General features: G+C 42.5%; 2 protein-coding genes across 4 annotated transcripts in view; one reads left to right on the top strand and one right to left on the bottom strand.

Moving 5' to 3' along the window:
* Nucleotides 1-10,462, bottom strand: part of PLEKHA8 (pleckstrin homology domain containing A8) — a 31,132-nt gene extending 20,670 nt beyond the window's left edge. The window contains exons 1-4 of one of the 3 annotated variants that reach the window (XM_044450678.1): nucleotides 10,205-10,462; nucleotides 3,050-3,166; nucleotides 2,032-2,175; nucleotides 736-860 (exon numbers count right to left, since the gene is read on the bottom strand). In XM_044450678.1, coding sequence (XP_044306613.1) covers nucleotides 736-860; nucleotides 2,032-2,175; nucleotides 3,050-3,166; nucleotides 10,205-10,244 — 426 coding nt within the window. In that variant the 5' untranslated portion in view covers nucleotides 10,245-10,462. Of the gene's footprint in view, nucleotides 1-735; nucleotides 861-2,031; nucleotides 2,188-3,049; nucleotides 3,167-10,204 lie in introns of all 3 variants that reach the window. The other 2 variants (XM_044450679.1, XM_044450677.1) reach the window with 2 other exon arrangements.
* A 371-nt stretch (nucleotides 10,463-10,833) lies between these two features.
* On the top strand, nucleotides 10,834-16,568 carry FKBP14 (FKBP prolyl isomerase 14). Its single transcript, XM_044450693.1, has 4 exons — nucleotides 10,834-11,656; nucleotides 13,798-13,949; nucleotides 14,393-14,520; nucleotides 15,467-16,568. Exons 1-4 carry the CDS (start codon nucleotides 11,463-11,465, stop codon nucleotides 15,623-15,625), a joined length of 633 nt encoding a protein of 210 aa, XP_044306628.1. The 5' UTR covers nucleotides 10,834-11,462; the 3' UTR covers nucleotides 15,626-16,568.
* The last annotated feature ends 7,437 nt before the right edge of the window (nucleotides 16,569-24,005 follow it).

Raw genomic sequence — 24,005 nt, 5'->3', positions numbered from 1 at the left:
TTCGTCCCACAGACTCTAAGGACCCTTACGTCAGTTGTTTCTCCACGCATCCCGGCACTGTAGCTGTAGGAGAAGCTGGGCCTCTCTGCGGCCAAACCACTTCTGAAGACCCAGGTTTCAGTAACCGAGATGTGGATTTATGCACCAAACATTCCCTTCAGATATCCTTTTTTTAAAGATGGAAAAAATTGCCACAAGAGAAGGGTCAAGGAACTTCTTCCTGCCCAAGGGCCAAATTCAATTTGGAAAAGCTCCCAGAGGCCACATTCAAGATGACTGAAAACAATTCAGAGGTGACTGGGGCCAAAGGCAAAGGGAGAGGAGCCCAATTCAAAAATGCTAGCATAGTTTAGTTCAAAGCTCTTACCAGCAGCAACTTAGCTTTGGGACAGGCATTTCAACCTTCTAGAAAGAGGAAAAGTGGCAGACCAGCCAGGAGACCATCAAATGATTGCTGGCTGGGAGGAAAACAGTGGTAGAGGCAGGAGAAGAAGAAGTGGCATTTGTGGAATCCAAACGGCCCTGCTCTGGACCTGAGAAGGGGTGCATTTGGTCCCCAGATCTTAGGTTTCCCACCCCTGTATTACAGCATATGGTTGTCAGCAGCAAACGGATAACGATAAGGCGAGCCACAACCTCTTACAAACTGCCCACGTGGGATTACTGCTGTTTCTGCAGAAGTGCCTCAACTGTAGCTCCTTGGACAAGGACGGGCCATGTTTAGTCCCACGTTACCTCAGCTGCTGATGCGGTGGCCAGGCCAGTTCCCTTTGCTTTATCCACTTGCTGCACGAGGAGGTCACAATATAGCCGAAGTTCTGCCATTTTAGTTTTCAGTGCTTCAATATTTTCTGTAAATTCTACACATACACAGACAAATCAAATATACACTTTTCTGAATGTTTATACTGACTAATATTTGATTAAAAGCTGGTGCACCTCAAAATCTCAAAATTAAACAGATGTTATTCCAAAGGTGTAATGCCCAGTTTTAGACAATTGGGCATTATGTAATTCAATGGCATTTTGGAAGGTGAATATTAAATACTGGATATGAAATTGGAAAAACAAGCATGACAATATGAATTTAATATACTAAGGGTGTAATCCTATGCATATTTTGACAGTACTCCTCATGCTGTGAGTTGTAGGACTTTTTCTCTCTAAACATGCATAGTATTCAGCACTAAATCAATTTCTGATGGTGATAGAGTATGCAGACTTCCAAATTAGACAGAATTGTCTAGGTAGAATGAAAAGGAACCAAGTTCCAGATTTTAAAGAATATTTGACATATCTTACAAAAAGTGTAGAAAAGAGAATAATTTCCTGCTAGTTGTACTTGACTACAGGTTACCCAAAAATTACACTGAAGTCTACAGCTAGGGTTAGAAATAATACTAAAAGGAAATCCAAGGTTTAGAAACAACCAAATTTCTACCTGATGTGATATAATCAAATCAGGAAATTAAACACACATTATTATCTGAAAATATGTGTGAAATAAGGAATTAACCTTATATCATTCAATCATTAGAGTGCTAGACTAGAACTGGAAAGATTCAGATTACAATCCCCGTTTGGCAAAGAGGCTCACTGGGTGACTTTGGGCCAGTCACGGACTTTCAGCCTAACCTACCTCAGAGGGTTGTTGTGAGGATAAAATTGGGAATTGAGCACCTGAGAAGAAAGGTAAGTGGAATAAATAAATAAATTAAATATATTTTCAGTTTAACAGGCCAGGTTAAGGGTCATGTTGGTTCAAGTTTAATTACTGCCATCCTTTCATGGTTAATTAATGAACTAACAGACTCAGTTGTTCTTTCTTTCCGTAATATTTCGTGACAGAATCAGCACAGACAGCAGTTGTACTAAACAGATTCAACATTTTCATGGACATTTACACAGAATACAATGCAAATAATCTGTTTGAGTTCCATAACAGAGAGAAAAGATTGGAACTACATGTTTAAAATGACAGAAGGCTGTGAAGTATGACAGGGAGGCGACTCCCAAAGGACCATTACTTGCCTTTTTCTTTAAGTGTCCGGATATCTGTCAAGCAAGCCTTGGCAGTTCCTAAGGCAACCAACCACTTTTGTCGCTCAGCTGCATTTCTGGCTTTCAGATAGAAATATTGTTCTCCAGGGATAATCAAATCCATTCGCAGATTATCTGTAGAATGAACTAACATCAAAAGTGTTAGAACAGACACAGGAAACTTATTAAAACCTATGTAGTTATATTCTGGCCTGCTTCAGACATAACATATTTTGGCTTATTAAGGACACAGTCCAATGCCTGCTCAAACTCAAAAAGGGTCTTACAACCTGCAGCTCCCTCCAGCTGGTTATCCTGGCTGGGGCATGCTGGGAATTGTAGGAAGATTTTTCCCTCTGTATAAACACACAAATGAGCCTTCTGTCCCATTCCTTTATGGCATGCCTCCATTTAAGATCTCCTGGCTTAATTGACTTGGCTTAATCTTAATCCAGGAACTATATTACCAAAATCAAATCCAAACTAAGACTGTAAATGCAGATCCAACACCAAGAGGTCTTCACTTTCAGTACACTAAGGCTCATGTATATCTTGCTTAATAAATCACAGTACATTCCATCCAAACTAAGCCAGTGGCTAGGTTTAAATGCTTGTCCATGATTTCATAAACCATACCTGGTTCATCTGCTTCATCTTTTGTCCTCTTCCTACAGCACATTCTGGCCTACATCTAATTAGAGCTTTCCATTATGCCCAAAGAAGGGAATTTTGGTTTCCTGTCATTTACAAATCAGGATAATAAGCTATCCAGACACTCTCACTAGTTAATCAACATTAAACTTGGAATCTCTGAATATGGATGAATAGTGGGACACTCTGACCTAGTGCAAGAGAGAATGGCCATGCCAAAGTCAGGAGAGAGAAGAGATGGATGGAGGAGGATTGGGCAGCCATGGCACAGCTTTACAGGCAATGGTGTATAAAACCATGGAATGACATCCAGTAAGCAATAAAAGTTATGCAGCAGGTTCTTGTCTCTCTTACCTACCTTGAATTTCACATACTGCCATCTGGATGCTTCCCTTACAGCCCTTCCAAGCATCTTCCCTTGAGTCATAATAGGATAACACACCTCCTGCAAGAAGGAACCATCGAGGCTGCCAGCCTGGAAAGAAGCAGAATAGGGTTTTCAATTGCAGGCAGAAGAAATACGCACATAATTAGTTGCTATGTACAAGTCCATTTGAAGCAAAAGCAAACTGCATAATTAACAGATTGCTCTAACAGTTCTATAACTGAGCTATAAGTTATATATGTATGTACAACATGAATACTTTTCAAAAACAGGATCCAAAAATCTAATGCTATAATAGAAATATGGAAAAGGAAAGGGTTAAAGAAAGATAGGAGCAGAGCAACTAACCTTTGTAAGAATGTGTTAGAGAGCAAGATTCCTTAGCTAGCAAGATTCCCTGATCAAACCAAAGCAGATGCAATCCTAATTGCTAAGTGTTAGTCAACTGCAAGGTGTTTTTCTCAAACAGGTTAGCATAGGTTAATTTAGCGAAGCAAACATTGCTGATAATGGGATTGGTGTTATTGTTGCCAGATCTATGCATATAAAGCTAGCAAAAATATACTTGCTGTGGAGGTGGGTGGATTATTAGTTAGGAACTACCAGCAGATCTCTGGATGATTTGCACCAGATTGACAAATCTGACTCCCCATTTGTGAAATGCCTTCTTGGTGGCTATTCCCAGGCTCTGGAATTATTTCCCAGGCATGTGTCTGCAGCATCTGGCTACATGTCAGACACATTACCAGTACACCCCTATACATGTCCACTGAGATATAATTCTCAGGGACTTCAATGGGGCTTTCTCCCAGGTAAATGGGTATAGGATTGCAACCTAATTTAATATCAATTTGCGGCCAGACACAAATCTGCCAATGCATCTATTATAACAAGAGGTTTGAAGAATACAGGCAAACAATGCAAAACCTCCCCAACTCTCCAAGGACACTGCAGTGATTCGTTATTGCTGTAGCATGCATGGCACATCTGCTTTGAATTATCCAATATAAGAAAAGCATAAGGGACATGCTGAAGTCGCAGTGGGGGGTGGGAAACATCCAGTGATTGCCAGGAAGTATCCAGGGATTCAATTTGTGTTCTTTAATATGAAGAGGCATGAATAGAAGAGGTGGGATGTGGAAAGAAGACAGAAGCAGATTTTTTAAAATGCACCACGCAGTGGAGGGGAATCAGATAACATTGCTTTTTAACAGCCCACTGTTTATGTGACTTGTGAATGGATCAAGCTTTACTTACACGACTCTCAGAAATGGACACACTGGGCCACCCTGTCTGAACAAATGCCATCCAGCATTCCAGGGCTCAGCCCTGCCGTAGCACACCTGCACAGCCCCTAAATTTATTGATTATCTATTGCATTTGTATGCCGCCCCAAAGCCAGAGGCTCTGAAGGAACCAGTCTCCTGAGGGAGAATGGGGAAAGTACAATTCAGCTTCTCACAGCCTACTAGCTTCCTTCAAACAATAAGGACTGCAAAGCGATGCGCTTGTTAAGATGAACCACTGACAGCTGAAAATGCTATCTCAGGGTCCAACCACATGGAAACATTTAATTGAAATCAACTAATATGTTTTAAAATGAAAGAACCCGGCAGTGCACGGGTCTACCATCCATTTAATATGCACTCCCAGTTTCAAAGGTCAAGCTTTCATGGACTTTGCACTGCCGTGCTGATGGACAGACAGACAGACAGACAGACAGACATCTGTTACTATTACAGATTTCTGAGCACAGAGATAGAACTATACACTGAGAAGGCACTATTTACTTTAGAACTTGATGGCATTAAAAATGACCATGTAAACCCTTCACTTTACCTAAGACTGCAATTTAATTGTTGGAATGCCCCCGGTCCTAAAAAAAAAAAAAAATCCTTAATATGCTATTTGTCTTACTATAGTAGCAGAAATGCTTCTTCTTCATACAACTAATTCATAATTTCCTTTCATGGACTATACTAATCTGTGCAAGACTCCTTCATGTTACAGTTTTGAGGCTCTATTGCCATATTTTACAGCCCAGCAAAAGCAAGGGACAAAACTCAAGCATGTTTTTATTGCTCGGCTACTGAACAAAATTAAATACTGCTATCTTTGCAAGACAATCCACCAGGCCTTTAGAATAGCTTTCTCCTACTAGTGCAGACTGGGAATGGTGGGAGTTGTAGTCCAACCAATTTGGAGAGGGTGCCAGGTTGGGGAAAGTTGCTCTAGAATGTGAATCCCAAGATTTACTTTTTAATTGATACAGAAATGCACAAGGGAAGAGGGTTCAAAGCAAGGCAGTGACCTTTAAAACACCCAAATTCTAATTGAAGAAGTATGTGACCACTGAGGCTCCAGGCTACAAACAAACTTATTTGTCTTTAAGAGGCCCTAATATTCTCTTGATGGTTTTGCCATTTAGTCAGTAAAAATAAATAATCCATAAAACAAAGGCTACTTATTGAGAATGCACTTGCTGGATTTAGCTTACGTTTGAAAGTGTTAATTGATTAGTTTGTTAACAGTAAGTGTGGGGTTTAAAATTGCATTTTAATTAGACATGTTCCATATGAAAGGAGGCTTATGGCATCCTTAGAATAAAATGTATATATATGGATTGCATGCAAATTTGCCTATGCTTTTCAGTCAAGAGAACTGGCATTGATGAGAATGTATAGACCTTGTGTAAGATTTGATTCATAATTCATACTGTTTATCTTCAGCTTGTGTGTGCGTATCCAGCTTGTGTGTGTAATGTGGGCTGTCAAAATCCTTTTGTACCCAAAAAAGCTGAATCTTGTACATAGGCATGGTCTATTGTTCTAAGCAATTGATTAGTTAAAGAACATGTAAAGTCGGCCTGAAAATGCACCAAAAATACAAAGGAAAGGCCGGTTATGGGGAAAAGCTCACGAGAACAACAGAGAGGGTGCAATATACTGGCTTCACAATGTTTGCAGCAACACACTTTTAATCTATGTCTTGTCCAATTCACCATAGCCAGAAGCAAACATCTCTAGGTAAGCACTCAAGATAGATCATAACAGAAGTAGCCAGTTTAAGAGAAAATGTACAAGCTGTGGCTGGATCCTGTGCCACAAACATCTTTCTGTCTCCTTTTGGCGAGTGGCTGTAACACTACCTGCTGCTTGACGTAAAAGATGCCAATGGATTTTTATTTTTCCTGCCTGCCTTCATCTTACCGGATCTCTAAACCAGAATGAATTGAGCACACACTGAATCCTCATACAAAGAAAGGGGGAATGAACTGGATGGGGAAGCTATTCTGGATAGGGAACAAACAAGATGGTTTCCTTTTACCATCTCATTTTATTTCTACTAAGGATTGCTTATCTAACAATGCAACCGTCACCTGGAAAGATACCTTGTTACCCAGAAATCACAATACATGCTCTATTCTCTCTTAACTGGACCATAACAGATCTTGCACTTCCATATTGGGACTTGTTTACAACATGGATTACATAAACCCAACCCTTCCATGTTCTGCTTTATCATCAGACATTTCCAATATCTATACAGATTAACTTCCAGAGTGAGTAAATGGAAGTACTCATGGAATTGGGTTAATCCCAAAGGCACATTATGCTACTAAATCAGATTAAATCTGACCTAGCTATCCATCAGGCTAGGAAACTACTCCAAAGTGATTTTATAAATGAGGATTAAAAAAAAAATTAAAAGTAAATTGAGTTCAGAATCTTAACAGGAAAAGTCTCCTGATATCCTCATATTAGCCTCATTCAGAAAGAAAATGTGTATTCTCAAATCTACATAATCTGTTTTAACTATTAACAAAAAGGTATCCCTTTTACTAATATACACTTCAATTATTCTAATGCAGGGATGATTCTGGCATTAATGATCAGAAAGTATTGATTTACTTAAAACAGAACCATTAAACTAAATGAAGGCTCAGGTTAGCCATGACTGAATGTGGAATCAACCAACATTAGGGCTGGAGTTTCTTATAAACCAGATAAATCTGCTTTAACTGAGTGCCATTTCTCTTTGATGGGTAAGTGCATGGAACTTCATGAAAGCTTAGTTGAAAGAAAGACAAAGCAAGCATGAACAGGGAGCATGTCTTTAAGCAACACTGGAAGAACTACATGTAGCACAAGGCATAAGGTTGAACTATGCACTACCCACTACTTTGAAAAAGAATCATGTTCTTGTGAGCTGCCTCAAACTGCCAAGGATGACTCCACCCACGCCAATGAGCATGCCAGTGTTTTGAGCATTCCTAAAGCAACTCTTCGGATCTTGGTCAGAGCAATTCTCTCCCTCTGCAATTCTCTGCAAGTTTTCTCAGTAGTCTGCCTCACGGCCTCTAATGGGACTTATTCCCAGAAGCATATATACACGACTGCAGCCTGAATGGGCTTGGATCCTAGTATTTCAGCTCAACTTACTGGTGGATAAGGATGCTTTTCTGTCACATTCTTATGCACACTTACTTGAGGGTGGGCTCTTCTAAACTCTGTGGAACAAAATTCCATATAAACATGGGCAGGAGCGGACTGTTGGGCAAACGTGAAACTGTTTGTGCCTTAAGATAAACAGTGGATTATGCCCAAGCAACAGATTGCACAGATGCCGGCCTCTTTAGAAAGTTTCTAGACCTCATGGCTGCTGAAGAATGAATACAGACAACTGTGCTAGAAGCTTATGAAGAGAAGAACGGGTCTTGAAAAGCACTTTAGTGACAGGGCAAGACTTGCTTTCAGTTGCATGCCCTTCCCTAGTTCTTGATCTCCATACAATTCAAAGAGCAATGAACTACCACTCTTCAAATGTGCACCTACCTTGTCCTTGCCTGGGCTTCTATAATCCCTGCACAGTGCACAGTCACCCAATATCTGTAAGAAGCTAAATATGACAGCAACGTTTTGTACTAATACGCCTTTCATGTTGTTACTGCCTAGGAGAAAGCTACAGTATCCATCGTTTAAATTAAGTTCAGGTTAAATAAATGGAAAGAATCTGATTGTACTCTTTCCAGCAATAAAAAAGTCCTATTTGTTTAAATAAATGTTTTGCATTATCCCGAGCTGAAATGAAGTATAATTCCATGCTTAATCAATCTTCACCACCACGCTTTCCTTGTTCTGCTATGCAGTGAAAGAGAAACTGCCACACCTCTTTAGCTCTGCATGATGAACTTCTGAATCCATTCACCACACACCCTTTTACTGTTTACTGTGTAACTATTTATAGGGCAAAGTCTATCTATAATATACTAGATTCAAAGATAACAAATTCCTTTAAAGAAAATGCTCACTATGCTAACACTTGCTGTAATGGGCCACATCAGGCATGATCATGGCAGTAGCAAATTATACAATTTCGCTTACCCTCTGGGTCAGTTGGCACAAGGCATATTTACACTAGCAAACATAGTGCCTAAAATAGGAGATCATGGATAAAACTGGTAAAGATTCCCACAACAGTGCCAATTTTTAAAAAGATCTATAACGATCAAGGGAATCCTTTTTAAGGTATATCCTTGATTACCCATTTCATATTACTTATGTGTATTTGAGTGCATGTCTGTGACTGGATGGGATCACCTGTGTAACCAGACCTTCCATGCCATCAAAATTAGGCAAGAAGGCTCAATGTTTAATGACAGAGCAAACAACCTGGAAGAACGTCATTCCTATTGCTTCATGACATTGCTTTGGAATGGCTAGAAAAGCTCTAGATACATCTTACAAATAAACAAAAGTCATTTAGGAAGCATAGCTTATCTACATAAAATGATATTTTTATTACAGAAATAGATTTCACTTTGTATAATTCCTAACTAAGCACTTTTTAAAACAAGAAACAGTAAATAAAGCTTGAAATGTGAATCATCTTCAGGTACACAGTTGCAATCCTCCATGCACTTACCTGAAAATAAGTCCTATTGAACATAGAAACACTTATTTCTGAGTATACAAGCATACAATCCTGCTGTAAGTGACCACAACATTTGTTAAAAGTCTATTTAAGTTAAACTATTTGCTCTGTGCCTAATGAGTCTGCAAGTCCCAATGACATTTTCTGGACTGAAGATAACCACACAGACTTTCTTAGGGACTGGATTGGCCCTAACTTGAAAATTCCATTATTCAAGTTGTCATGTGATATTTCAATGTCATATTTTCTGTATGATTAATCTAAGCTTGTTCACACTTCACTGCTTTGCTTCTGTTTATTTTTTATATTACTGTGTGACTGCCCAGTGGTCAAGTACCAAAACCAGTAATGTGCTTTCCCAATTGCTTGAGCACCACAAACATCAGAACAGAGACAACATTTGCAACTTTTTTTTTGTTAGCAACTCTAAATTTAGTGAACGGAAGAAAAACGTGTCTGGCAAGATTTTTGGTCTCATTTTTAAGAGCAGTACACCACTGATACAGAAACCAAAGGATCGAGCAAACTGACAAAATAACTTATAGTCATCTGTCACCTAGGCAATGGCAGATTCCTTTAACTTTTGATCTACTCCTCCAGACTACATGGATAATCCAAGCTGTGGCCAGATGCAGCTCGCGGGAGGTCCTTCTTTAGACCAAAACTATCTCCTTTGCCAGCATCTCTCCAGGATCCTTTTTTAGCAGAAGTTTTCACATCACCTGTTCCCTAAAATCCTTTTTAACTTGAAAGACAAGGCATCCGATACAGCAGCTTCCGCATGCAAAGCAAGCGCCACCGATCCGCTAAACAGCCTCTCGATTTTGGGGGCAAAACTGGCATATCCTAGACTAGTGCCTCCCATCCAGATATTTCGCTCTACCACTCCCAACATTCCTGACCCCCGGCCGTATCGACTAGGGCTGATGGGAGTTGAAGTCCCAAAGTCTCCCTTCGGGAAGGCTGCTCTACTCTTTTGCGGTAGCGTTCCCTCTGCAGTACTTGGGGACACAATCCACCAGCGGAGAGTAAGGATCAACCATCTGCAGAAAGATCGCCTTTTCTCACCCCCTCCCGCCCCTGCAGGCACAGGCACTGTCCCAAGATCATGACTCGCACGGGCCGCAGTTATCCCACTGGCCTGTGTGGTGACAGCAAGTGAGGGAGGAGAGGACAGAGGCAGGTTTTACTCACCGCTCAGATAGTTGGTCCACTTGTATAGTACCCCTTCCATGGTGACAAGGGCCCCCCCATCCAGATCTGCTTGGGACAGGGGAAACCTCTCCCCTGGCCTTCCCCCGGGAACTTTTACGCCCTCAGCCCCACGGCTGAAACACGGGCCCCCAGGGTCATCCTGAGGCTGGCAGAAATGCGCTCCGCCTCCCCGCCTGCCTTCTTCCCCTTGACCCTACCGACCAACCACGCAGGGCTACGCTGTTAGAGTAGAAATCCAGGGCCCATTCCAACTACGGAATTTGCTCGTCACGGGGAGTGGCGTAAACGCGTTTCAGAATACAAGCCCCCACGTGACGGTCAGAAAGGGCGTGGTTCGAAAGCTAGAAAGCAGATGAGACCTCGGGAACCAATGAACGTGCAATACTCGCCTTAAGGTCAGCCAATGAGGGCAGGGCAGAAGCCGGTTGTATTGTGCTGAGAGATTCCGAAATATATGCGCGGCGTTCTCTTCTTGGAATCTTGGGGCGGCCAATCACGGCTCGCGGATGGGAGCTTCTTAGAAGCTTGAGAGAGGAAAAAAGTGGAGACGAACAGCTCTCTTTCCCAATGGAGAGTCTGGATTTTGATTCCGGCCCTTACACTCAACCAACCAGAATGAGGGAGAGGAGGGTAATCAATGGGTACGAATGGCAAGACAGGGTTTGTCAGCTTTCAGCACGCTTTGGGGGCAAGTTTGCCACGTCTGCGGATCTGGGGAGTGGGAATGGAGCATCGTGGGATGCAGAAGTTACGAATGAGCCCTGTCGTGTGCGCTTCCTCGGCGCTGCCCTGAATTGCGGAGGAGCCTGCAAAGCTTCTGAAGCCTCAAAGTTTGGGAAGTGCTACTTGCATGGAGCGACGGTTCAAAAAACAGATCTTTGATAGTGATGGGAAAGGCACACTTTACGGGGTCGTAACATTTTATTGACAGTTGGTTTTAACTATTTTGCATTGTTTAAAATTTTTCCATATTTTAATTCTGAAAGTCAGCTTGGGTCTTTTTTTTCCTTTTTTAGAAATATATCTAAGAATTTTATAGCAATAGTAATAATTTTAAAAACTGAATCCGCGCAATCTTTGAGATTTTTAGGATAGTCTTGAAATGCAGTGTCATTGGACTATTTATTAAGAAACCATCGCTTTTGTCCATCGCTACGTGTTTTGATGATTAAAAAAAATTGTATGATGTATGCTGGTTTAAACTGAAAGGCGATTATTCACCCGCCCTCCAGAAAAAATGGAAGGTACTTGTTGGACTTTCCTTTCTTTTGCTTGCGTGGCTTTGGCGACTGGAGCTCTCATCCCAGAACCAGAAGTAAAGATCGAAGTGCTCTATAAGCCGTTCATTTGCAAGAGGAAAGCTAAGCTGGGAGACATGATGTTGGTGCACTATGAAGGCTTTTTAGGGAATGGCACACTTTTTCATTCCACGTGAGTATTCCTTCCAAAAATTAGTGTTTGCCATAGTGAGAAATGACGTGAAATTCTGTGTTGGACAGATATGAAACTTGTAGTAGGCATGTCATTCCACTGATAGGTCATTGGGTCAGGTGATATATGGAAGTTTTACTATTGTAATAGTAAGTCGGAGTGCTCCTCCTTCCAAGAGGCCAAGGTGTACATGATTTTCTCCACCTGCCTACCTTCCCCATTCTGTCTTTACAACAAACCTGTGAGGCAGGTCAGGTAGCGGGATAGCGACTGGCTTCTGCACCAGCCAGGCTCCAAACAGCTGGTGAGGGGACCTCTTGGATCCAGGAAGAATGATTCGGTGGAAAACATCAGCACAGAGGGTATACCAGAGGAGCAAGGCTAAGTGACACAATTATGGCCGAAGAGTAAAATTCTGGGCTACTAGGCCTAAGCCTTGATGAGAGAAGGCAAGCATGAATTTCACTTAGAGCACCTATGTGACTAAGGTGCAATCCTGTACATGTTTTGACATACACCCACACTCCCCCACACACAGAACTGTAGTATTCCCCAGCCGATCATGATGTATGGGGAATGCTGGAAATTACAAATGTCCAAATCTCAAGTTGGGCAGCTTAATAGGATTAGCCTGTGACATTTTGTTTGGCCTTGATAAAGCCTTAATTAACAGTTAAGTTGGTATTGTAAGCTGCCCCAATTATTGACCGTGGCCTAAAGACTGTTGTGTTGCTATGAGATGTGTACACATAGCTGTGAGCAGGTATCTTTTTTCATACAAAGGCCTGATGTTCCATGGAAACATAATCAATTGGAATCTACAGTCTTTTTAGTGCCTTTTGGGGGTCCTTTTGGTGTATCTGACCATGCATGTGTTCTCACCCAGTTGCCCCTGCGGCATCTGAAGATCTCTGGCAAGGGCTGACTTAGCAAGGTAATACTGTTACTGCCACCATCACCTCCTAGAGGCTGTGCATGGAGGAGGATCACCCCCCCCCCCAGCGCTTTCAGCAAACCGCACTGTCTGTCTCTCTCCTGCTCACAGGATCAAGAAGAGGTGCAGATTCTCAAGGGTCATAGCGAATCCACCTTAGGTTCCTGTCTGGCCCTCTGGGATTTCCAAGACACCCCCCCTTCCCCTGTCCACATTTGCATGAGCATACCTTTGCTGAGCCCAGAATTTTGAAAATGCCTCCTAGTACATAACAAGCCTTGTGAGAGAATTAATCCACACTGGCTTGTCATTATGTGTGAACTGGCTCCTTGAGTCAAGGGCAAATATTCAGGAAGTCTGCTTTGTGGATGACACCAAATTATGTGGAATGGCAAAATGCAAAGAAGGTTGTGAAGAGCTTTAAAAGAAGGGTGTCAAAGCAATTGAATAGTATATAGGTGTTCAGTGCTGTGAAACACAGCAGAATGTGAGATCTCAATTGGCCATAGTCTCTTCAGATAAGCATCTTAAAGAGCTGCCAAGTGAGGCTTTTGTGGCATCATTGCCCTGCCTCATCCACAGGAGTTGATGGGGGGGAGGCGGTTCAGTCCCCATTTTCTACTCATGATCCTGCCAAGTTTCTATTCATTCCGTCCTTTTGCTCAACATAAATAATCTGTTGAGGAAAAAAAAGATGGAACTAGCTGCAAAGTGCCTTCTAATTGCTAGCCCTGGGAGCCCTCTGTCTGAAAGCACTGTCTAGGTCATTGTAGAAAGTCTGCCAACTTTGTTCAACCCATCTTTAAATGTTAGTGGCCATCCTCCACATCTTGGCAGCCATGGATTCAATAAGATAACTTTGCCCTTTGTGGCGAAATAATTCCTGTTTGTTTCCTGCCAGTAATGTACATTACTTAGCTAGAAACCAGGGATTTAGAAGTCCTTTCTTAATAATATAAGGAACTTTGATCATAAAGCACTAACCTAGTCATCTCTTGAGTCAAGAGCTCTTCTAGTAAAGAAGATGCCTTTAAGCTATTATTTTAATTACAGTTAGACTGCCACGTGCTAAGGACAAATTACACTTGAGTGACTGCCATGAGACCCCAAGGTTGAAGATTGAGTGCAGAAATTGATGGACCTTCGGTCTGATACATCATGCCAATTTTTTTTCCACTGTAAAGCAAAATGTATTTTTATGTTTCAGCCACAAGCATAACAATGGACAACCTACATGGTTTACTCTTGGTATAAAGGAAGTTATCCAAGGATGGGATAAAGGTTTGATGCAGATGTGTGTTACAGAAAAACGCAAGCTAACAATCCCTCCGTCATTGGCTTATGGAAAAGAAGGGAAAGGTAATAGTTCTTGTGAACTCATTCCTGGTTTAAGAACCCCTTAGGAAGGGTCTGCAATCTTTTTAGTTCCTGGGCAAATTTAGCACTGTGAGTACCATCTGCACTCTCAGAAACTGGCAGCCAGAGTGGGTGTGTCTGCTTAATCATAAAAGGAAAATTGGAAAGTTTTCCTTAATCAAAAAGGAAAACTAAAAGCAAAGCAACCTTACTGGCAGGTAGACATGTATAAGATAGCCCTGTTAGTCCACTCATTACAGTGCCACACCAAAACTGCAGAAATCTACCTAGGTAAGTAAAAAGCATGCATCCCAGCAAATAGCTCCTTATGCTTCTGATCATAGTAGCTGAACAAGACCAGCAGAAGAATGCAATATAAGTGTTGATGATGTCTTTATTCTTCATAACATTCTTATTCTTGTTTCATTCTCAATTTACCATGTTAGGAAAAATTCCACCTGACAGTGTGCTGATCTTCAACATTGAGCTTTTAGAAATCAGAAATGGACCGAGGTCTCATGAGTCCTTTCAAGAAATGGATCTTAATGATGACTGGAAGCTATCCAAAGAGGAGGTAAATAGGTTCATACATTCTACCATTGTGGCTAATAGGAAAAAAGCATTTAGTTCTTGCTTCCTTTGAAGCTTGGTTATGCAAATATGCAGTTTGTGGCTAAAATCTCTAGTACTGTAGTGTTTTGAGCTGAACTATATTGGAATTGAGCAAGATCTTAAATTGCTGTACGTTCAGAGCTCCAGTGTTTTACAGCCTGTTGATTCGGAGGATGCATGACCAAGGAATGGCACCATGCCCTTTCAATAGTTATTTGCAAAACAGGCTTACTTGTAAGGAGGTATACTTATAGGTATTTATCCAGCCTTCCTTTGTGAGCAAAAGGATAGTATTTCTCAGATCTCATGAATAACACTGTAGGACCATTAACTCTTTCAAGTAACTCTTGCTATTCATGGAATTTCAGCATGTCTTCTGTCAACTGCATCTTTGCTGGTTTAGTTTATAAGTAAAGGTGCTGTGTATGCCTGCTTTTTCTGATGTATCCTAAGAAATGTAGTTAGCACAGTGGTCTAGATAGCATGCAATCTTCAGCCATGGTTCAGCGTTGTAGCATCAGCCTTATACTTGTTGGGTCCTCCAGTGTAACCACAATGTAGATCAAAAGTTTCATTTCTGTTTTCAACTAACTATGATTTCTTATGTCTTGAACACAAACAAACTGAGGTTAGTGGTAAAAGTGATCTATTGAAACAAGTCAGGATCACTATCCAGGAATTAAACTTTGCTTTTTTCAGTAAACCATATTTTAACAATGGATTAGCATTTAGCAGGCTGTTTGTAACCAGTTATAATAGTTATATTACAAGCTTCCAAGAGACTGGTATAACAATCTTTTGTCGTAATAGTATCACTACTTCTGAACTTTCTAATTTCTGCCACTTCCAGATAAGGCATTTGAACAGCTGCTTAATTAAAATAGTTGTTTTTGTATCTTGTCCCACAGGTAAAAGTATATTTGAAGAAGGAATTTGAAAGGCATGGCGCACCAGTCAATGACAGCCACCATGATGCTTTAGTTGAAGACATCTTTGAAAAAGAAGATGAGAACAATGATGGGTTTATATCTGCAAGGGAGTTTGTTTATACACATGATGAGCTATAACACATTTTGAAGTAATTCCCAGTGAGAGAAAGCACTGACCTTCAAAACTAATACTTCTAAAAGCCTTTTATTTTGTGTTGTGGAGCTGCCTGTTACTCGTGGGAGGGAGATGGCAAGGCATATTTTTCTACATTATTCTTGATACAAAATGTGAGTGTGTTTATACATAAACTGGGAGCATTTCAAGTAAGGCTTCTGTTCAAATGAAACTTTAAATAGGACACCATATTATGTATATATTTATTTTTGAAACATATGAAACAAAACCCTTTCCAGTGTTTATTGTTTAAAATTTCATTCCTGCACTTTCTGCCTTGATTCTCTGTATGGACAAGTCAGTCATACCTTAGTGGTCCTCAAGTACTTGGTCTATTTTTGTGCCCTGAGAACAGTGTGCTATTCTTAAAACTTTATTAGCCACATAAAGAGCAATGTTGAGGTCCCTGGGAAAGCATGCTGGGGCCATAGAGTTGTTCAGCCTTTTGGGAGAGGAACATTCTGCACAAGCTCTCTGGTGGTTCCTCCTCTGAGACTGCAACAGTCTCAGCAGGGTTCAGGAAGAACAGAGGGTGAGATAGTGCTTTTGGAGGTGGGGGGCATGGATCCATAAACCTTTCAGTTTCCCATGTGGCCTGCTGGAAAGTAAGTTAACTAGATGAGTTCAAAGATTTATCTAGCAGAACCAGCATTGGAGGAACCAAGGAGCTGTAAAAACCTCTTATCTTCTTCCCAACCTGGCAGCTGCATGTTGGGAAGTCCTCTATCTTGACTGTGGAGTCTATAGTAAAGCAATGACCTAGTTTACCCTTTAAGGGAGAAATGCTGTGGCAGTTAGCCAGCAGCTGAGGAGCTGTATTCCCCTCTACCCTCCAAAATAAGATAGTTTTCTATCCCTCCCAGCTGGTGCAATTCAGCTGCTTTGTGGCTGCAGGATGGGAAGGAGACTGGAGAGGCCAAAATATAACCTCTCCCCAGGCTCTGCCAGCCTCTTTCCTGCCCACTCCCAAATACTTTCTCTAGATGGGCAAAAAAGTTCAGTGAATAATGCAGGGCAGGAGGACAGGTAGGTGAAGATTGCTTCTGCCACTCTTCCCACACTGTAAATCAAGGACTCAGGGGTGTACTCCTGTTGATACAGTCCCATAGATCCAGTTTCATGGTGAAGCAGGTCTATGTTTTGTTATGTTTATAATTAAAATTGGTTTGCAGACTTGTGTGATGTAAGTAGTAAAGGGTTAAAACATTTGGGATTGGTGGGTGGATTGGAAACTCATATGCAGAAAAATAAGCTTTTTACAATCTGACCCAAATCCTTTTGATTTCTGGCTAAGCTGCCTTGTCCTTTGCTATCTTTTTCTGCAATGTATGTTTCACCAAAGACAGTGGAGTGGGGAGAAATGAGAAAAAGGACGGTGGGTTGCAACCAGACATCCTTACTAACAGGTGTGTCAGAAAAATTCTCACTGAGAATTGTAGTTTAACAGGGCCTGCACATCCTGCCTTTCCCCTTGTTCTGGAGATGTTCAAGGATACAGTTGCACAAGGTTTTAAAGGTATGCTCAGAGGGCCAAGTCCAAGAGCTTATGTAGATTATGTTGCATTAGCATTGTTGTTAGTTGCGAAGTCTTGTCCAACCCATCGCAACCCCATGGACAACATCCCTCCAGGCCTTCCTGTCCTCCACCATCCCCCGGAGTCCACTCAAGCTCACACCCACTGCCCCAGTGACTCCATCCAGCCACCTCATCCTCTGCCATCCCCTTCTTTTGCCTTCAGTTGTTCCCAGCATTAGGCTCTTCTCCAGGGAGTCCTTCTCATTAGGTGGCCAAAGTATTTGAGTTTCATCTTCAGTATCTGGCCTTCTAAAGAGCAGTCAGGGTTGATCTCCTCTAGGACTGACCAGTTTGATCGCCTTGCAGTCCAAGGGACTCATAAGAAACTTATCTGGCAATGTCCATAGTGTTAACTGGTGCATTAGGGCTCCTTGGAAAACCCATTGCCCCTGCTAACATTGTTGGCATTGGACTAGAGGTCCTATATGTAATACAGTGCAATTTATATTAGTGGCTGGCTGGATCCTGCCCAGAATCTTTTTCAGGCTTATCTGGGGAAAGGCCTCTAGTTTTTGCTTCAGGATAAATATCTTCAAAGGAGGCATGACACAAATAAGCTAAGGGGGGAATTACCTCCAGTGCCACCCGTCTACACAATGCAGTAGCAGTACGTAGGTAGGTCGGTCTATTTCAGCAAAAATCCATGTAGTTTATTACCATATATGGAGGCAATCATTTCCCTTCTGATCAAAAACCACATAAGGGAGAGTTGAGATGCTCTCCATAACTAGGAGGATAAGGGTCCATAGCAGGGAGGATGCGCAGCTGGTGTGAGTGCCCCATAGTATTCAGAACCCTGATAAATTGTGGGAACCTACACGGGAAGAACAAGCTTCTGCAGACATTTGCCCTCCGTATCATGGAGGTTGAGGGAGCAGAGCTGGCATGGTCACTTACACTCATTGTGTGTGTTGTGGTGTGGGGGCAGAATGCCTGTGTAGGACTACCGTGGCTTTGGGATCTTGCTGTCAGTGGGGGAGTGGCTGAAGAGTAGGAAAAACTGCTTCAGTCCTGAGTGAATCAATGAGTTCTTTTGGCATCATCCTAGAGTCCCTTATGGCAGACTGTATAGGTAAATTCCTGTAGAGTTAGCCTTGCAGCTACTTCCCTAGTCAAATCAAAGTCTGCAGGTTTAGGCTAAACCTATGTTCATTTGGGAGTAAGCCACACTGACAATAGGCTTGTTTCTAGGCTTGCTCTTGTGCTATTTAGCCTTTTGTTAACTTGAGCCTGCCATATCAGTTCCAAGGAGGGCTCATCCTTAGCTGGTAGGTCTGTTAAAGGTAAAGGTTTCCCCATGACATTAAAGTCCAGTCATGTCTGACTCTTGGGGGCCCTGCTCATCTCCGTTTCTTAGCCAAGGGAGTCAGCATTTGTCTACAGACAGTTTCCGTGGTCATGTGGCCAGCATGACTAAACACCGAGGTGCATGGAATGCTGTTACCTTCCCACCAAAGTGATACCTATTTACCTACTTGCATTTATATGCTTTCAAACTGCAAGGTTGGCAGGAGCTGGGACAAAGCACGGGAGCTCACCCCATCCTTAAACCACAGATGGGTAAAGTGGTGGAGAGTAAGAAAGGCCGTGTGTGTGCTTATTTATTTAATAGCTATATGTATATTGCAGAATACACCCAGTTCAGCAAGCAGTTCAGAACATTGAAACACAATGTGTAAGACACATATGTATAGAAAGAGCCAACTTGTTTAACAAAATAGCATCATCCATGCACAAGAGGGAAGTCTCCATAGGCTTAGGGAAGTGCTAAAGTTTGCAATGCCACAATTTCCTCACCTCCCACCCTGAGTCAAAATGGCCTAGTGAGAACTGAGAAGGTTAGTGGCCAAGGAATACTGACTGGTTGTTGGATGTGTGCAGAAAACTATGGAATGAAATACATTATTTTACAGAAGCATGTTGCTGGCTGATTGGTTGGCACCTTGAACAAGATAACATGCTTGCATTTATAACATGCTTGCTTGCATTTATATCTTGCCTTTGTCCCTCTTGAAAGAAACCCAGGGCAGCTTACATGGTCCTCCTCCATTTTATCCTCACAACAACCCTGTGAGGCAGGTTCTGCCGCAGCTCACTCTTGCATGTGTATTATTCGCATTTGAGATTGCATCTAATGAAGTGAGCTCTAGTACACAGAAACTGTACTGTGCAGGACCTCCGGCGGTTAGTGCCTGGAGACTTTTCCGATTCTCCAGAGAGACCTTGCGGTCCAACGGGCGCACGACCGGATCGTGAGAGCCTCATTTCTTTCTTTAGGCCGAAGCTGATCCTAACCCCCTGCTGCAAATGTAGCGCCTCGTAGCCGGGATCCTTTCCCCGAGGCAGTATTTGTGCAGGGGAAGACGGGTGCCTCTGACCATGCTCAGAGGCACCGTTCTCCCTCAGGAGAGGCTCCCTGCCAACACGCCCTCGGTGCGCTGCCCAAGAGTCCCTTTCCGGCCGGAGGAGAGGCGCTTCCCCTGCCCCCCGCGCGGCTCTCCCTGCGGCAGCCCCGCCAGGGCTGCTCCCTGCGCAGAGAGGAGCAGCGGCGGGGCGGCGCTGCACCGTTAGGCGGCGGAGCAGCCTGTTGGTCGCCTCGCTGCCCGCCCGCCCGCCCTGCGTCGGTGCCGCCGGCGGGCTGCTCACGTGAGCCGGAGCCCGGCTGTTACCTGGAGAGGGGCCGCCGCCTCTGCGCTGTCCTTCGAAGTAGCTGCAGCGGGAGAAGCAGCCTCCGCCGCCGAGCTCCCAAGGCCAGCAAGGTGAGCTGGCGCCGCGGCGGGCGGGCGGGCGGGCAGGGTCTTTCCTCCCCATTTCCCTTCTTTCTGCCTGTTCCTTGCCCCTGCCCCCTGCGGGGTGGGGGTGGGCGGGGAAGTCTGGTAAATGCCTGCCGCCCGCCCGCAAGCCGGCTTCAAGGGTATGCCTGGAGATGCATTGTCTCCACGGATGCCCCGAGACCGGGAAGGGTCATAGACCGCCCCCGCCTGCATCTGGAGTGTGGCTGTCCGGAGATGCTGCCGTCGGGCTTTCCGTGGATCACCTTCCCGCCCCTTTCGTGGATGGATCCGGGGCGATTTATGGAAAGCAGTGGATCTTCTCCTCTCCCCGCCCCACTCCTTTGCGGATGAGTTCTGGAGAAAGACTCCCGGACCCATCTTGGGAGCTTGGAGCCGTGCACCGCACTTTCTCTCGCGGCTTGATGACTGGAAGCAGCCGCTACTGGAGGCGTGAATGGCCCCCGGGAGGAAATGGTCTTCGAAGCACTGGCTTGGGTCTTTTGGGCCATGATGGCCAGCCCCTTCCATGCATGAGAGCCATCACTTGATCAGTGTTGCATGCTTTGCTCATTGGATGGCTGTGGATTGCATCCAGTATTAGTTGAAGCATTAGACCCACTGAAATGATAGAGTCCACTTTCAGAGCGACTGGGTACAGCAGGATTATGTCAGCTAATACTGGATACAGCCCTGTGAGTGGAACTCTTTTTTCTGCACCTCTCTTTCCCAAACTACAACATTATATACCCCATAGCGTGTAGGATTTCATGCTGGGAAATATAGAGAGTTGAATTCACTCAGCTTACAGATACCAGAGCATTTGCACCTCTGGATTTTAACAAGTTACAGGTATTTAGATGATGTATTAATAGCCACAAAGCAATATGTGTGTAATTTTATTCAGTGGTTGGGTGTGCATATGTTGTTGAGATGCTTAAAGGCTATTGGGGTGTGTGTGTGTGTGTGTGTGTGTGTGTGAAATAACAGTAGAGATACTCTGTCTATATGTAATGCCAGAGAGTATAAATGCAGGTATGCTAGCAGTAGTAACTCCCCCATTTTAAGTTTCTGAGCAGTTTTAGCAGCTAACAGGTTCCAGCATCTTCACATATTTTGGCAATCTTCACCCACCTTCTGTAACCTTTGATCAGTTCTATCTTTTTGTAACGGAGCCTTGTCACACTTGCTGTTTCATTTACAACAGGTGGGGTCTGTCTGGAATCCATTGTCTAGTCTTAATATGGCTACCCTGATTTTTTTCCTAAACTTATGAACACTGAGGTGATCATAAACTGTGAAAAGCATTATTACTATTTTGATTGTTTCTAGGCTTCAGAAATGCAAATACAAAAGTTGTTCCTCTGACATTAATTCAACAATGTTTCAAAGTAACAATATTGGATTTTAACACAGAAACTTTGCACTTTCTACCTGGGTAAAATAACAAGTTTAGTCTCAAGGCTACATTTTCAAAATCATATTTTGGTTTTGAAGATTAACACCTATATTTTTTAAATCAAAACAGGCTTTATAATTTACATCTGCTTTTCTGTGGTTCAGAAACTTACCTAAAGTAAGTGTATTTTTATTTCTGTAAAATGGAGTTGAGTTTATTATTATTAATTACATTTCTATACTTCTCAGCAGTTGAAGCTCTCTGAACAGTTCACAACAATTTTAGTTTAAGGACACTAGTTGACCCATGAGCTGCAAACTGTTATGGACAAACATCTGCAGAGTTTGTGACTTTTTTCTTACCAGTTTGATGTCATTCTCCTTGGTTTGTGTACATGTTTAATGTTATATACCAGCCTTCCCCAACCTTGTGCCTTCCAGTTATGTTCGGACAACAACCTGAATGTTTGCAACACCCAGAATTCCCAGTCAATGGCTCTGCTGGATGGGAATTCTGGGAGCATTGGTCCAAATGCCTCTGAAGGTCACCAGGTTGGGAAGGCTGTTATATACTGTCCTTTCCTTGGCCAGTTACTCATTGTAAAGGATGCATGCCAACTTTTTCATGTTGTCAACTTTAGGAGGAGCCGTAGGTGGGTGCCAGGGCACATGCCTTACATGCCTGTCATTCCAGGATCAATTCCTGGTCTTTCTCTTTGAGTGATTCTTGGTGGCCAAAGAATTCCAGAACTATTGGAGAGCTATTCCTAAGCTTTCACACAAAATGTTTCCCTGTGTGGGTGGGTGTGGGTGTGGGTAGAGAGATTCTCTTCCCTAATCAGTTCAAAAAATGTGTCCATCCTTTTGTACCCATAATGATTTATAATCTTGAGATTGTCCCCCCAGATGCTGCTTCTCTTTGGTAATTTTTCAGCTAAGTTCCTAAGAATAGTAATAACATTTTATTATGAGAGGGGAAAAGATGAAAAAGGTGTGATTTTTATAGCATGTGCTGCAGTGTGATCATGCAATGGCATCTCATCACTAATGTTCCATTTAGAAGCAGTCTGTTGAAACCTATCCAGGTGTGATATATTTGGTCAGAGATACTTGCTAAATCCCTGGGGAGCTGAAGGTGGTCATATGACTACAGACGTTTGGCTTATTTCAGCTTTATTTGTTGTAAGAACACACAGTTAACCAAGTGGAGCCAGGAGCATACTCAGAACCAGACGTAAAATGGTGGTTTAACAGCTGAGCCAGTTACTTACTCCATGAGATACACGTGGGTGTTTTTGTAAAATATACAGCCTAAGTCTGTGTTACTACAGATCAGAGATTCTAGCCACCTTTTTTTTTTAAAGTATTTTTGTTGTCACTACTGTTAAATGATTGGCAAGAGTTTCAGACTTTTGATCTACTCCAAATAATCTAGTGATCTATCAATAGGTCCCAGATTATCTTCTTCCATCCCTAATCTAGAGGACAGTGCAGACTACTTCTTAGTGTACTTGTGGACTATTATTGTGTTTCCTCCAAAATAAGACCAGGTCCTACATTAATTTTTGTTCCAAAAGATGCACTGGGGCTTATTTTCAGGTGATGTCTTATTTTTCAGGTACAACAATCTACATTTATTCATGTACAAAAATCTACATTTATTCAAATATCAGCTTCTTCTGGAACATCGTCATAGCTGTCCAAACCCTGGATTGTGTTGCAACGGACATACTGAATGTGTCAGTCTGGCTGACAATCCTAACTGGGGCTTATTTTTGGGGTAGGGCTTATATTACGAGCAATCCAAAAAATCATGCTAGGGCTTATTTTCTGGTTAGGTCTTATTTCCGGGGAAACAGGGTATATTATCTTTGAGTTCGGACCATTGAAAACGACAGAATTATTGAGTTACTCAGCAACAGAGGCTTTGCATTCAGATATAGCTTCTTAAAGATACAAAGAATCTTTGCTTGCAAATACATTTCTTCAGAATAAAAGTGTTCAGGCTCCTCAAGAATGCTTGGATGACCTTTCATATTTAATCTGTGCAACATTGTTCTGTGCATTTTAAAACAATCTAACACTCTTTGATGCATGGGGGATGGGGAGTGCTACCCTGACAATGGATTTTAAACCAGCTGCTATGCTAGTGGTATGAAATTGCTCCTCAAAATCTTTGTGTATTTGCAGTAAATGGCAAACTCTTGTTTGTTTGTGTCCCTTCTTTTTCCTTTCAAGAAACTCAGTGTGATTTTTATCATCCTCTTCCTCTCAATATTATCCTCACAGCAACAACCAACCCTGTGAGGTAGGTTGGGCGAGAATCTGAGCTCTGTGGCTGAGCGAGGATGAGAACCAGATTGTCTGAGTCTCAGACTTGCAGTCCTAACCAGCTTTCCACTAGCTTTCCTACTCCACAAATCTTGATGATGGAATTTCAAAGTGATATACTGGTGCATAAAGTAACAATCCCCTCTGCAAAATAAGCTACATTTACTGCCTTGACAGTTTTGCCTTAACAGATTGCAAAATTATTAATGTATCTCTTTCCAGACTCTTGCTTTTCTTTTGTTATTAAATTTGTAGCATGTTTTTCCT

The sequence above is a fragment of the Varanus komodoensis genome, unplaced genomic scaffold (assembly GCF_004798865.1).
Source record: "Varanus komodoensis strain SLA01 unplaced genomic scaffold, ASM479886v1 scaffold68, whole genome shotgun sequence".
In the NCBI taxonomy this organism is placed as follows: domain Eukaryota; kingdom Metazoa; phylum Chordata; class Lepidosauria; order Squamata; family Varanidae; genus Varanus; species Varanus komodoensis.
The sequence above is the reverse complement of the archived record's forward strand: the minus strand, read 5'-3'. Positions and strand labels throughout refer to the sequence as shown.